Genomic DNA, 15,494 nt, shown 5'->3' on the forward strand with positions numbered 1-15,494 from the left:
TCAGAGTTCACTTGAAAAACCGTGATCCATGCTGCAGATGCCTCTGTCCACGCCACAGGTCCAGTCATAGAACGGATCGAGTAGGTAGAATACTTTTTTTGCCTTGCTTCTCTTTGGGTCGCCTACAGAATTTCTATTTGAAAATCTCAAATGAGCTCACAAGCCGCCGGAAGAGAAGTAGAATCCAGCAAGTAATTTCAAGGCAACATGAACCTTTCTTTCTGGGCGCTTGTTCAGAGAAGAGAGAAGGTGAATGAAATTCTTTCACCCGAAAACACTATGATAATGTCTTGATACAGAGGGGAAGGAGACGCCTTGGTTCAGAGGCCGTTGGTTCATGGCTCCCCTGTGCTTGCCTGGCTAACGGGTGGCGTACACCTACCAGCAGCCGGTACCTGGCTTATAAGGGGAGATTAAGGGTAGAGAGAGAGTAGGGCTCTGCCTTCCACGTGGCGTGGTGTAGACATCGTGCACCATTTGCATCTCATTGTACAGTGAACAGCTTTTGGGACTCGACCTTCTGACGCCATGCTGCAGTCACGAAGTCGCCCAGTCTGGCGTTTTCTCGACCTTATCGAAAGAAGCACCAGAACTGTTCGCTGGGCCTGGGGCAAATCAGGTCTCAGAAGTTGCTCTTTGTCTGCAGAACAATTGCAGAAGCTGTCCGAGACCTGTTTTTCTTCTGTGTGGCCCAGGCCTACATGACACTGCAGTTTTCTGTGCATCCAAAGCAGATCCCTACACTATATATAGCTCTTCACCCACAAAACAGTGCAGTCTTCTCTGTATCCAAGGCAGATCCATTCTCTCTCTATATATATAGCGCCGCACCCACAAGACACTGCAGTTGTGAGATCAATGTTGCACCAGGTCCACAAGACAATGCAGTCATGAACTATATATATATGTCGCCACGGCCTTGATTAGCTGGCATTTTCTCGGCTTCCTTTGATTGCGGCCTTAAAGTATCAGTCTCACCGCCTGGCAGTCAGAGTTTACCTCACCCGTGAATGTCTCCTGATAATGTCGGCACTGTCACAGAGGATTACACATTTTTCACACTTTTGGGTAGTTGACTGGGCAAGGTTGTGGTTTTCCTCCCTCATCATGAAGGCTCATCAAATGTTGTAGTGGTAGCGGATGCTGTGTCAACTGGCAACAGTAAGATTTAGGTCAAGATTTGAACTAAGCTTTTAAGCAGTTAGGGAATTCATTGATGCCTGAACTCTCGTATTGCTGATTGCAGTCTGCATCCAAGCAGTTTCTGTAATATCTCCGACATCTCAAACATAGCTAAATGTTGCTAAAATTCTCTCTTTATTTACATCCCCTTTCCACCTTGATAACCCCTTTCCCTCAAGAAGCAAAAACAATTCGACTGTAACTTACCTTTCTCCTGTTCATCATCAATTTCCACTTTATTGTAGAAGTTAATTTTGTACACTCGTTTCTCTCTGCCTTTTGTTCATAGAGTTTTCTTCATCCTTTTCTGTTAAATTTGTACATCGAGTTAGATAATGTGTGCTGTTCGGTTCACAGAGAAAAAAAAGTTCCTCAGGTTTCAACTTCAAAAAACAAATACATGACTGCAGGCGTTTGCTTACCTTATAGAGCGAGCTTTTAAACTATTTGCTCAAAAACCTCTGACATGTTTAATTCGAATGTAACTCACAAGGGCCTTTGCTTTCCTCCTGCTTTCCCCATGAAGATTTATTGCAGATATGTCTTACCTGTGTGTGCATACTGGCTGAGTTGTAGACGTGTGTGTGTGGGCGCACATGCATGCACTTACAGATGTTTACTAAAGCAATAAATGATTATGAACATTTTTTGTTTCTATATAAATTTAATGAAAAGTGCCACAAGCATAAAGTCTTTATCATGGAGTATTTCACTTGCTTCATGATGTTATGGTGCTGACGTCACACATGAATTTAAACTGTCACTGCAGGTATCAACAAGTACAAAAACAAACAGAATGGTTTTAAGAATACGCCTTTCTTCACACATTACTGCAGGTGTTTAAGAAGAGCAAGAATCATAAGTGTTGTGAAATGATAACAAATTTCCAGAAATACTTTATGATGACTTTCTTTTTTTTTCATTTCTTACCTCTCTGCCAGTGCCTTTGTGTGTGTGCATATAAATGTATGTGTGTTTTGTGTGAGCACCCTTGTCTGTGTGTGTGCTTTACACATGTAACCTGCCACCATGAGTCTTAAGTCGCACAGAGCAGTTTCTTAGTAGAAGCCCAGAAAGGTGATTAGGGTCAACTTTGTGCCATCTGATTTGCACACTTCAAACCATTATCACTCCCTCAATTGTAGGAGTAAGAAGAACATCAGTATCAAAAGATATAGGGAAGGGAGAGTAAATGGCTTAGTGCCTTTAAAGGTCCCCAAGAGCACCAAACTTTTTTCCCCATTCACTAAGTTGAGCATAGTATATGATATTATTTCCTAGTATCTGATTAAATAACCTTCCATGAGCTATATGCCTACAAATACTGCCTTGCAGGCAAGAGGTCAGATGAGTGATGTCACAGGCTAGATGTATAATTTATGGTTTCAACATTGGTTGTAATTTTTACAGCACACTGGGGTATGCATATTCCTGACCTCTTCCTGTGCAAAATTATTCTTGCAACTCTATAAATCCATAAAAAAAAAATTTTCATTTACATTTTGATCTGTTCTGTTTTGCAGTTAGCTCTGCCATTTAAAAAAAAATGGTTTCCCCTCCTTTCCTTTAAGATTTAAAATTTTATTGATTCCTGGGCAGCTGAAAACAGCAATGACAGAACAGCATAGAGCTTTAATGAGCTTGAAAAATCCTTGGGAGAGTAATTTCCTTTACCACTGAGTTGTGTACACCATCAGCATTCTATCATAAATCTCTGTCATAATCTCACAGCATCATCTATGTTGTAATGTACAGACACCCATATTGTATTATATAGACATCCATATTGTAATGCATAAACATCTGTAACTGTACCCTCCCCCTCCCTGCTGGATATTTGCAGATGCTTTCCAAAAGAGACAAGATAATGTACGAGAAGATGGCTGACATGTTTTCCGAGTGCAATAACCGTCAGAAGCTGAGAGATGTCATGGATAATGTGAAACTGCCATGCATCCCCTACCTTGGTGAGTTACACTTGCTTCCTTTCATAAAGCTGTGCTTGGCGGTGCTTAGCTGTGGATGTTACTAGGGGCACAAAGAGGCCAGCAGGCTTACTTGTCCACATTTACTTATTTATAAATGCAGCAGTTTCTGTCACTCATGCACATACTCTAAGTGGAGATGGGCCAGGATGTGTTCTATCTGCATGAATATGGACATGTGTACATTCGCACAAATTATTTTCTTTTGGATGAAGAATAATATTAGCTGATTTAAAGTATACTTTTTCCTCATGATGAAAGCTTAATGAATGCTATGGTGGTAGAGAACAAGAAGACATTGGGAAAAGTGCAAAGCAAGGAAGAATGCAAGAGGGCCAAGTATATCAGAACTGTGGTGGTGGTTAGAGAGGAGAAATTATTTGCCAGCATGCTGGTTGTTAGTGGTGGGAGAAAGACATTTTAAACCTGGTGTCTGGTGAAAACATGCGGAAGAAGTGAGAAGGATTGTGGGGTGACCATTAGCATTAGTTCATAAAAAAGGGTGACATCTAGATGAACAGAAAGGATGCATGAAAGACTGCAAAATGTGTAGCGTGAAATCACAATAATTAGCCTTTGCTGTCTTTAAAACTGCAAAAATGTGTAGCGTGAAACCACAATATTTAGCTTTTGCTGTCTTTAAAGCATGGTTGCATTTTGCAGTTAGCTTCGCGTCACCCTTTCTTTTTTTATTAATTTGTTCGTTGGAGTGTGATGGCCATCATTATTAAAGATGGTGTGGTGACTTTAATTTGTTTTACTTACACGCACACACTGCTAATGACATTTGTAATTTATCCCAGGTCTATATCTGACTGATCTGATTTATATTGATGTGGCTCATCCCCACTCGGGAGGATTGGAAAGCCAGCCAAGGCGCATCCAGATGAACAACATCTTACGTGTCATTGCAGACTTTCAGCAGTCTGTATATGGTTAGCTGCATCTGTTATTACTGTTAATAACTGTTTAATTGCAGTCACTTGTCATTTATATTTTGCTAACTTCCAGCAAATCTTCAGGTGGCTAGGCATAGCTTTTGTCACTATTCAAGACCTGTTATGTCACACATGTGTACATCCCTTCTCAACATTTTTATTTTCACTAAAGGTATTCCAACTGAGCTTGGCTAAATAGTCAAAAAGTTCATGTTTCTGGATACAGAAGTAGGTCAGAAAGAAATGAAAAACCATTATACATGATCAAGGATAAATCACCCCAGCTATAATATGTACACTATAATCTGTTATGTTACACTTTGCACTAAGTCTTGCTCAACAGTAAGAAAAATGAGTATGCAAATACAATTTGTTCAGGCTGTGGTTCAAGGGAAGTAACTTGTAACAGGATGCTTTCCCCTGCAGAAATTGCAACCCTTCATCCCTTCTCTGTTGTCGTACTAGAGAAAATAAATTTGTGATAGTTGTCAGCACATTTGTGTGAAGAATAAGGATTGACTTTAGGCAAATTAACATTTCATTAATAACTTTAACTTTTTATTGCTATTTTATTATTCCTTAATCTAGTAAAGGTAAAAACAAAAATTTATTTATTATGAATGGATGACTGGTCATACTACATGTATATCCTTTGAGAGAAGATGACATTATTATATTCAGATGCCTTGTTTATTGCAACAAGAACTTAGGCATGTAACCATTTCTTTTACTTCTGTTTTTGTTTGATAGATCATCTACAGGTGCTAGACCATGTCCAGAATTACTTGAAGTCTGTGCGCTACATCGAGGAACTACAGAAGTTTGTTGAAGATGATAACTACAAGTAGGTGATCTGTATAAGGAAACCTTATAAGAAATTATTTAAAAAATGATTAGTTTATGCTTTGACAGAATTATGTCTTATATAGGATCTAGTGGGATTCTTGAAACTATGCTTGTGTTGTATGTGGTTTGGCAATTATCCAAAAGCTTGTATGTACAAAAATATGTTTACTCGAAGAGAAGGAGAACCTTTTTTTGTCTCTAAAAGCATAATGTTTGAGAGCAATGTTTGTCCATTATTTGGAGGAAAGAAAGACTAGTATCTTTTATAAATTTGCTGTTTTCACCTTCTCTTTTGTCTCACAGATTTACAGGTTACCTGGGAAGCTGATACCACTTAGAAGACAAAAATAACTTTTCTTTTTGAATGTTTTTACCACTTTCTTTTCCTTGACAGCAGATTTCTGTGGGTTTTTTTTTACAGGCTATCACTGAAACTGGAACCACCAATGTCAGGACAGGTGGGCACCAATACCTCCTCGCGAGAAGACGTTTCAGTCCTGCCACCTTCACCAGCAACAGAACCAAGGCAACTTTGTACAAGTCGGCTCACCACTTCTCACCGCAAAACAAAAAGTCTAAGTGCAAAGTAAGTGATACTTGCAGGGATCATCTATCACTAGTGTGCAAGAAAATTTAAGAGTGATATTTTTTTATCCTGTTTTGAGTGCTGGGGTAGAGGTGGGGGGGCGTGCGGGGAGGACCTCTGTATTCTGGTAGTCAGTTATCTTCATTTTGAAGCAGAAATTTGAGGCTTGTCTAGTTGAGTGACTGAAAATTCTTTTTGCATAAGCAGCAGATGGGATCTGATTTATGATAGAAGATAAACTATGATCAGCGAGAAGAGTACATGAGGCTCCATGTATATGTCCTAGATACAGTGAACAAATTACAGCTCACTGTCCTTATGGTTACTAGGTTGAGGCATCTTGTACAATTTTATCTTTGTTTGCATGGATGAAAGAAGAAGCAATCAATGGTGTGTCTGCAGTTTTATGAGTTGTACGCATCCACAAGTTGAGAGAACCTACAGTCTGCCATCACGAGCCACAGCACCCTACGTTCAAGGCATTCGCCACCTGCTTGACGATAGTGTTCTGGAGGAGTCTCCATGTGCCTCTAGTGATGGCTCTGTGTGCAGCAAGATCCAAGCTTCTTTTTCAGGTAAGGTTTTTTTTTTTTTTTTTTTTTTTGGTAACTTATATTTTTAACGCTTTTTGGGAGGGATGGGTGAGGGTGCTTTAGCATTTTGCCATCTGCTGTGCATTTCATGTTTCAGTCTTTTTTGAAAGTTTTAGCTGGCTAAGATGTATTTTTTTCTGTTTTGCAAATCATGCTATAGCAGCTTTATGTTGTGTCACATGCAAAGTGTGAATTGTATCGGTTTACCACAAAATACCACAGCAATGAAGAAATTTCAAAAAAGAATCTTTGATGACTGTTACTTAATCCTAGTAGTCATGTTTATGGGAGTGGAATTGTCTAAGTGATGGTAACCTTGCATATTGTATGTTTTTTTCACAAAAGGAGAGGGCAGAGAGGTCGTCGAGTCTGGCTCCAGTGATCAGGAAACATTTTGGCCTTCATCTAAAAATAAGTAAGTCTTTTGTGCTCTTGAAACCCCAGAACTGTCCTTTTAAATCATAACAATAGTAACCTTGGTCATGAAAGGACCACAGTATCTATCATAATATGAAAAAATAATTTTTGAATTGTGTAACAGTAATGTGCTAGTCTTTTTTTCAAAACCAGTTCTTATTTTAAATTTGTGGATATTTATAGCTATACAGTAAGAGTTCTTGGTCTGGCTTTCCATTTTGCTGAAATAAGGCAGTTTACCTTGTATTTATAAAATCATTTCTAGCTAGTACAATAGAATAAATTCTTTAGTTAAATTGAGATTAAATTGACAGATTGTGCAGTTAAGACTTTTTAAGGTGTTATTGTAAACTTCAGTGCCCACTGGCAAGACACAGATGAAAAAACAGAATTTCAAGTCAGTTTTTCCTGCGAGGGTTGTGTCAGGAGAAAGACGCTACTCAAAGAGGGAAAGAAACCAACAGTAAGTGACCCTTGTCCTCAGTACTTAATGTGTCCTGAAAGGCATGTCCAGATTTATTTGTTGTTTCTTGGTCGCTGAAGGCAGTTCACTGGGACAGTCATTAAGTACTTATTGCCAATACAGCTAGGATAGGATGTTGTGAGTTCAGATTTCATCTTGTGTATGCTTTTCTTTTTCCACATGGCTCTTGTTTTATGTTATGCATTCGTAAATCATTTTTGTAATGGAATCTGTGCAAATATGAGAGCAGAAAATGATTGCCGTGTTTCGAAAAAGTGTTCCTACTATTTCATAGGCTGCTAAAATGCCCTTAGCCAAGTTCAGTGCTACCTGTGGGTGTTTTTTTTATGGTTTCTGATCCAGTTCTGACAAAGGGTATCAATACCAAAGCTAATAGTTAACCTTGAGAAATTTGGAAATGGTTGCATGCTGGGTAAATTTATTGATTTAGCAATTCAATCCCTTTCAATCTGAAGGTGACAAATGACTATGTTCAGGTGTCATCATGGTCACGATATTGGATGGCACTATGGGGCACCAACATTCTTCTTTATGCTGCCAAGTCACTCCGAGGCACAGATCGTAGTAGTGTAAGCAGTCTGGTTTTTTTCCCCTGCATTCATTGTTGTATTTCTCAAGAAATTTTATTTTGTTAAACATGAGACCCTTTGAAATTTTGTTTAGTTTTGGTTTCTAACCAGTTAAGTTCCCTGTCAGTTTAGTTTCATCTGGATTGTATTGATCTGCCTTCTTTAAGAATTCCTCATGTCAGGAAATTTTGATGAAAATGTGCTGGTGAAAAGGCGCCCTGTTTCATTTCAGTTCAAAACTAACCCTAGCAAAATGACATCCATTGTCGGGTGGATGGTAGTCATGGGAGATAACCCGCTTCAACCTGATGCATTCCAGCTTACTGACCCGGTTAGAGGTACGGCACATTTGTAACAGAGAACACATATATTCTCGCTCTTTCCATTCTGATTTATCCTTATCTCTTCCCCCCCCCCACCCAACCCTCCACTCCTCCTTCTCTCACTTTCTTTTAACATGTGAATTTATACTCACCCAACATTTTTAGTTCTTACGTTGGTACATAAGTCAATTTTTTAAAACAAATGACAGTCCCTCTCTAAACTGCAATCCTCTCTTTTGATTAAGTTTAATCTGGAAAGCAGACAGTGCAAGAATGTTTTTAAAATAGATTTTGGGCTGGTTTTTGGCAGGTAACGTCTACAAATTTCGAGCAGGGACACAGTCATTTGCCTTGCAGTGGTGTCGACACCTTAATGAAGCCTCCAAAAGATATACACCAAGGGTACCATTCCTTTTTTGTCTGTTAAAATTGTATATTTACTGATGATTTAGGGTCCACAGACTGCTCATGAGGAAAACAAAACAGCATAAAGCTGACAATAACAAATGTTGCACAATGGACAGCAGACAGATCATCCAATAATGTTGAAGGAGACACATTATGGTATTACAAAGATTATGAATGAAAAAGTTTTTATTGTTGACAAAGAATTTGAAACACTTATTAGAAATATAGGACATAGTACTTTATAAAACCTGCATAAATGAGAAACTTCATCAGATTTTTTTTATTTCAGCAACCAGTGAACTTAATGTCGTTCGACTGAGGTGTGCACCACAAAAATACTGTGGACTAGACCAGCTGGTCATGTGACCAACAGTCAACTGCCCTGGCAGCCAATCAGCGGGCCTGATACCTTTGCTGGGCAGGGCATGCTTCTGTCAGGTTGAAGTGGGTTCTGCAGTTCAAGGGCCTTGCAGAAAGGGACGCAACTCAATGACCATTCCGTGACCGGTAGGGGGAAGATGCTGCACTAGCGTCTCTCATCATCCGATCGAACTGTCGGCTGTTCGTGCATGACAACAACAAAAAAAAAAAAAAGAAAAAAGAAAAAAAAAAGAGGGAGAGAGAAAAAATCATTCCATCACATTCTTAAATTATTTTTGGATTTGTTCATTTTTTTTTTTAAACCTGAAAACCATTGGTAGTCTCCCATGACTACATTCAACTTCTGACTGAAATGTTTAGATGGAACGAAGTTTCGCGGGATCTTCATGTTGAGTCAAAGGCAATACTTTGTGAAGATTTCTTTGCCCAGGGCTTCAATTATGCTGACAGTTTTGCGCTGAATATGAGATTCTAATATTCTTATACTCTTGACTGCATCAAGCACTTTGTAAAGTTACTGCTGCATTGGCTGCAGGAAGGAAAAAAGGGTGCCTCTCATTGCTCAAAATGCTTCTGTTTTTCTGTCTTGGTGACCGACCTAGTTTGCTCAGTTTGAGAGAAAACGCTTGACCTTCTGTGTCTTCAGAAGGAAGCATTATTTTTGCCTTTGCCTTCTGATGCGGTAAGACGTTTCTCTGCATGCACTGTGCCCTCCATGTGCTAGAAGACTTGTGGGAGAGAAACCACATGCTCTATGTGTCTGCACTGTAAAAGCATCCCTGAGGAGTTGTACAGCTGCCCAGAATTCAGGAGACTTTCAAGTGGACATGGTGGCCAAACCATGGTGAAGGAGACAATCAGTTTCTACATTAAGTGGCGTAATTTTTCAAGGGTTGTGACAGGCTGTGGATGTAATAACCAGGTGCCTCTTAGGAGTCCTGCATATCCAACAGAAAGCCATCTGTGTTTTTACGTACATTGTACAGATTTTGCGCACATTTTTGGTGTAAATTACAAGGCTTTTGCACTTGAACTGTATTGCCATCAAACAGCATCAAAGCTAGACTCCATTATAAAAAAAAAATCTAGTACTGTGTCATTGAAACGGCATTGTAGAAAATATGAAATTTCAGTATTTTTCCGTGATGAATGTTAAATATGAAGAGAAGTTACTTGGTACTATTGCATTATTACCGATGTGTGATATACATCTTTGTTACCATAATTTGTTTATGAGCTAGTCCAAGATTAATCAGTCGCCATCATCAGTGCCGACACTGCATGAACAGGATATGTCAGTTTGTCTTCTCAGATTCTTAACTTAAACCACATTTGTCACCTCAGGCCAGTAAAATCATCAAGTGACTACACCCATGGTCAAAGGCTGATAAAGCTGTGATGAAAAGACCTTTCTTATCAGCCAGACTACATAAAAAAAACAGAGTTTCCATCTTTCATGAGCTGTGGTACTATGACAAGCTGCAGCATCCCAGTGATCTGGTAGCTGTGATGGTTACTGATGCATAAGAAATGTGCTGGTACCATGGGTGGGGTCATGGTGCAAGTATGCATGCACCACTGATAATCAGATGCAGGAGGGGAAAAAAAGGTGTGTGTAATAGGATCTCCAGTTCACTGCAGTCTTGAGGGCAGCCCAATCTGAACACAAAGTCCTGCTAATGCTTTGAGACAGTTTGCTGTCTGCATGTTTTTTTTGTCTTTATTTCATTCCTTCAATGCAGAGCTTCAGGTTAGGCCTCTAGGGTTATGAGGAATTATTTGCTTTCAAACACCATCTCTTTCTGTCACTCACAAGCACTGTTCTTATTCTTGCATCTTACACTCGGGTCTTACTGTGTTCCTGCACTTAATGGCTGAGAGTGTACAAGTCTCCTGGTCTGTTGTAGAATACATCAGCGTACACAAATGCTCATCTTCAAAGTACATATGTACCAATATACTCAGCATCCTCTCGCAAGTGCTTCCAATAGCCAGATCTCCCCGGGCACTATGCAATATATTTACCTTTGGTTTTTACATGCTACTTTGTGGTTGTGCTGCACTCTGTGAACTCTAAAACTATTTTCTTCCTGCTTGTTTCTGTTGGAATAAGTCTGGGAGGGTAAATTAGAAGTTTGTTTTAATTTGGTCATCAAAATCGTGAGTTTTAATTTTCATAGGTTTGTTTTGAACCCAAGTTTGTAAACTACAAAATTATAAAAACCTTTTTCTCCTATTTCATCTTTTAGGTGTAAAATCAGTTGCAACAAACTTTGGCAGAAAAAAATTGGAGCCATCCACCACATAAGGTGGTGTAAAACAAAACAGAAATAATGGACATAATTTTGTTTGTCTCTTGAAATAATTTAAATGTACTTTTGAAATACACTGCGTGCATGTAATCCTGTAATTATTATTTTTTTTTTAGTCCTCATAAGTAGAAAAAGTAAATGTATAACACATTGTAACAATAGCATTCTTAAAAGCTAAACACTTCACACAAAAAAAATTCAAGACAAATTTTTTAAAAGTTTATACACATAGTGCATGTTACAAAAGTAGTCTCCTGATCATATTTCTCATTTTAAGTTGCAGCCTGCCATAGCAATTTAGCAACTGTGGGATGCATTATTTTAAAGTGATTGTATCTGGATTGTTTTCTGGGGATTTTAAACTCATTTTTGCCCATGTGGGATGGGAGGGAGAGAGCGTGTGTATGTGTATATGTGTACTGGTGTGTGTTGGTTTCCACATGTTCCCAGTTGTAGTCATGAGAGTGACTTGCAGGTGCCAGTATCTTTTTTGACTAAATACAATAAATTCTGGGTTAAATCTGTTTCAAGATTTGTTGAGAGTACAGCCCAGTTGCTGAAAGCAGGCAAAAGTGTTGTTTGGATCTTCAAGTTAATAAGGCAACGATTGAAAAATTCATTTGAGGCCTGCGACAGTAATGAAAAGATAGCATGTTCATGAATTAAAATTGCTGATTATTATTTCATGCTGTTTTTTGTCAATAAGCATGCTGATTACTGATTTGACACTAAGTGAAGGATTATATGCTGAATTGTGACTGTTGATTTTGTGATTTCAGTCTCATTTCACTTCTGTGAAGTGACTGAATGTTGTGTCCTCTTGCTTGTTTTAGTACTTCTGGATTAGTATTTATTTAGCATACCACAGATGACTACAATCTACTACATACCTAGAAAGATACATTGATTTTCTATATTCTGAGTGGCCATGTTGTGAAACAGGAAAATTTGCATGTTTCAAGATCATGAGTACCAATTGTATCTCCTTCAGAAATCAGTCAGTTCAAGAAATAGTATTTTAACTTTTATGCCATGATGGTTTGCGTGCACAAGTTTTGAGCAGATGATTGCTAGTTCAACCGTGTCTTTAAAGACAAATCCTGCCTGCCCAGCAGAAATAGGCACCTGATTTATCAGGGAAAGTAAAGTTTGTGGAAGGAGTCTCCATTTTCGTAATGCAATGTCCTAGACATGTGAACCACTTACATTCACTGCCTCTACAGTCATTGGCCATAAGACCGTTTTACCATGTTGCATAAGAGAGTTTGAAATGCTGTTTTTGTTGGGTTTCTTTCTCTCTCTCTGGTGTTACTTCCACCATGAACCTCAGGTTTTTTTTTGGGGGGTGGGGGTGCTTTTTTTTTTTTTGGATGAAGTGGCAGTAGCAGTTAAAATTGCCTGCTGCTTATTATTTGTTACATTAGAAGATACTTCCTAGTGAAGCTGAGGGATGGTATGTGCCCAGATACTCAAAATTGCCAGTTTCTGTTTTCCAGCAAAATGCTTTCATTGATAAGTTAATGACAGCCATCTCAACGTCTTCCAGTATTACATGTTGCCAGAGGTTTTGCTAGTATTGCAATCACAGTTGCTCTGTGAGAGGTCAGCACCAGTTACAGCTAGTGATGCCAGCAGTCATGTGCCAATGTACAGATTTTTTTAAATGTAGTTACTGAGCGCTTCACTGCTATGTGTTGTGAATGTGGTCTCTTGTTGCATGCAGTGTTCTGGTTGACCTGCGGGGTAAAATGCTGAGGGACAGTTGCTTATTTTTGAAAAAGAATTATTGATTATATGTTTGACCTTTTAGTGGGAATACAAAGAGTTCTGTATCACTGACTTGTGACACAGTTATTTGCAATGGATCAGGTTCATAGATTAAAAAATCAAATATCCACATTTATTTCCATGCAGATTTGCATACACGAGGATTCTTTGAAGATGCCTTGTTGGAATGAGAGTGTCATGCTAAACTGTCTCAGATGCTATCAATGAAATTCACATGCTTGAAGTCTTTCAATATGCACTTTGGTGGTCTTTCTTTTTATTTTTGCTTCCTGCATTTCATGCGTAGACTGAGCTAGGTTTCACAATCTGGGTGTCATTCGAAAACGAAATTTTGGATGTTTTGCTGTTTAAGTGCTTAGTATTTTCAGTTTCAATGCCCCTTTCATTTAGTTTTGTAAAGCAATTTTGTTAAAATTGTTAGGTGGTAGTTTCCTGAAAGCTCTCCACCATTCAGCTTACAGCAGTGATTTATCGATGTCTGTTTAGAGATACTTAAAATGTACAGTTCAGAAATGCTAGGGATTGGTACGTCAGAAAGACATATCTTAGGCCCACGATGTAATATATTGTCCCGAATACCAAATTCCTTACTCAGGATGTAAGCTGCTGTAGATTTGGCAGACAAAAGACACCCTTTATGATGTACATGAGTCTTTTGTGGATATATCCTTGATATCAGAAGGGTTCTGAACAGGGGATAATGAGACTTTTGCGGTTCAAATGGCTTTGACATACAGATGCATGCTATTTACCTTGCTTTGTTAATCTGGCATATTTTCTATAGCTGTAAAGTTTTCAAAATTTCTTAAGTTCCATTCCATTGTTTAGCCATTCTCTTTTTTTTTGGTCATAGAATTCTTGCAATAAGTCTCTGATTTCCTGTTCATTCTCCTCAAGCTCTTAATAATTAAATCAATTGCATGTCTACCTAATGGGAAAAAAGAGCAGTCTTCTCATATTTGTATTAACTCTTTTTGTTCTGGGCACATTAATTTAGGCAAAATGAAAAAAAAAAAATCCCTTTATTACTTACTGTGTTCAGTATATGCATAGTATGTACTCTCGTGTGCCATATTGCTCATCAACCTAACACTCCACACAGTGTTATGAGATCACGTAATTAGAAAAAGGTATCTTCCTATATATATAATAGAAAGAGGTATATTCCTATGTAATGCAGGTGATCAGCAAAACCAGTCTTGCAGCCCTTGCATGTGGATGGACATGGTTTTGTAGTCTAGATAGAAAGGAAACCAGTGTACTGGCCACAATTAACATGCTGTTTAAAGTGTACCAAACTATGACATCAGGCTGCACCTGTTAACTTGGACAGGTTTTGCCTGTTCTCACTGAAAATGACAAAAACCCACAACCTAAAACACCTTAAAGTCCTTATAATTAACATTACAATAATTTGAGTCTTGTTTGGAGGCGCACAACTCACATACAGTGGTCCTCTCAAGTGCCCAGATGCTCATGAGCTTTGGTTAATGTTTGCTATGCTCTTCCCATCATGCTCCTTATTTTCTCATTGTGACATTTTTATCAGACTTTTGCGTCCTTTCATAGTGCTTCATTTGAAAAAATATGTTTTTGGCTGTTTTATGTATGTTAAAAAGCTCTAGTTTACCAAAAGATCTAGAAATAAATACAACTTGGTCTGTAAATAGTGACCAAACATTAACCAAAGATATGACATGGGCAAGTCATGAAAATTGTCAAACACCCTTGACCTAGGATGTCCAAGCCTACTTCACTGTTGGCAAAGATGGCAACGGAAAATCTGCATCCAATATTTCACCATCTGAGGTCATTTCTAGTCATTTTTCCTACATTAAACTTTAATTTTTTTTTTAACCTTTAGTAAATTCTGTGAAAAAGAGATATTGGGTGTGCCACTTTAGAACAAAGCCAGGCTTCACTGGGAATTCATGGGCATGTTTTGAAGTGATTTTCCGTTGCCAGTCATGTTTGTTTTCTGAATAGTTGACATGGCTTCAGGACTGTGCTCAAGGACACTGACTAAACACAATCACCACAATAAGACTTTAACACCTACACCCAACAAGGCAGTTGATGCTGCATATCTAGCATCTCTGCAAAACATGACAAGGCTGGCTCTGGGTAATATTACAAGAAAAGAGCATATCCAGGCTTACAATCTCTTTCACCCTATTGTCACTAAATATTTATGAGACTGGATACTTGTTCCTTTCTACTCAGCAAAGACACACTGAGTACACGCCAATGAAAACAAGTCAGCTGCGCCCAGCCACGACAGTACCTTGTGTGGCAGGTGGCAGCACCAGTGCCTCTTTCTCAGACTCAGTGTTTGATGTGTACTGCATTCCACTTTGATAGATGAAACAGAGTATGTCTCACGACACTGTTGAGTACTAACCCCATAGGACAGGCCTATTGTCTCCTTGGTATATTATTATTAGGGGGATTTTTTAATTTAAAATGCATACTACATCCAAGGTGTTCTATTCAGTTAATTTGTATTCTTTTTACAAATGTAACTGCATTATAACAATGATGCAATAAAAATGTTGAAATGACCAGTCTGTGTGTCTGTGACAAAGAGATGGTGACTCTGTGAATGAGTGACATTACCATTGCATGTTATCGACTCATTGATTAGTTCTTAGGATTTTGAAGGTGGTGATTGTTTTCTTTGTC

At 38.5% G+C, this 15,494-nt stretch overlaps 1 protein-coding gene across 9 annotated transcripts in view; it reads left to right on the forward strand.

Annotated features, from left to right (window-relative positions):
- The window catches only part of LOC112575034 (ras-specific guanine nucleotide-releasing factor RalGPS1-like), a 76,472-nt gene extending 61,096 nt beyond the window's left edge, over nucleotides 1–15,376 (forward strand). For all 9 annotated transcript variants that reach the window (XM_025256534.1, XM_025256528.1, XM_025256530.1 and 6 more), the window contains 11 exons: nucleotides 3,026–3,149; nucleotides 3,971–4,102; nucleotides 4,856–4,949; nucleotides 5,373–5,537; nucleotides 5,940–6,112; nucleotides 6,476–6,545; nucleotides 6,905–7,010; nucleotides 7,508–7,600; nucleotides 7,833–7,938; nucleotides 8,234–8,325; nucleotides 8,621–15,376. In XM_025256534.1, coding sequence (XP_025112319.1) covers nucleotides 3,026–3,149; nucleotides 3,971–4,102; nucleotides 4,856–4,949; nucleotides 5,373–5,537; nucleotides 5,940–6,112; nucleotides 6,476–6,545; nucleotides 6,905–7,010; nucleotides 7,508–7,600; nucleotides 7,833–7,938; nucleotides 8,234–8,325; nucleotides 8,621–8,650 — 1,185 coding nt within the window. In that variant the 3' untranslated portion in view covers nucleotides 8,651–15,376. The remainder of the gene's footprint in view (nucleotides 1–3,025; nucleotides 3,150–3,970; nucleotides 4,103–4,855; nucleotides 4,950–5,372; nucleotides 5,538–5,939; nucleotides 6,113–6,475; nucleotides 6,546–6,904; nucleotides 7,011–7,507; nucleotides 7,601–7,832; nucleotides 7,939–8,233; nucleotides 8,326–8,620) is intronic.
- Nucleotides 15,377–15,494: the final 118 nt, after the last annotated feature.

The sequence above is a fragment of the Pomacea canaliculata genome, linkage group LG11, assembly GCF_003073045.1.
Source record: "Pomacea canaliculata isolate SZHN2017 linkage group LG11, ASM307304v1, whole genome shotgun sequence".
NCBI lineage: Eukaryota > Metazoa > Mollusca > Gastropoda > Architaenioglossa > Ampullariidae > Pomacea > Pomacea canaliculata.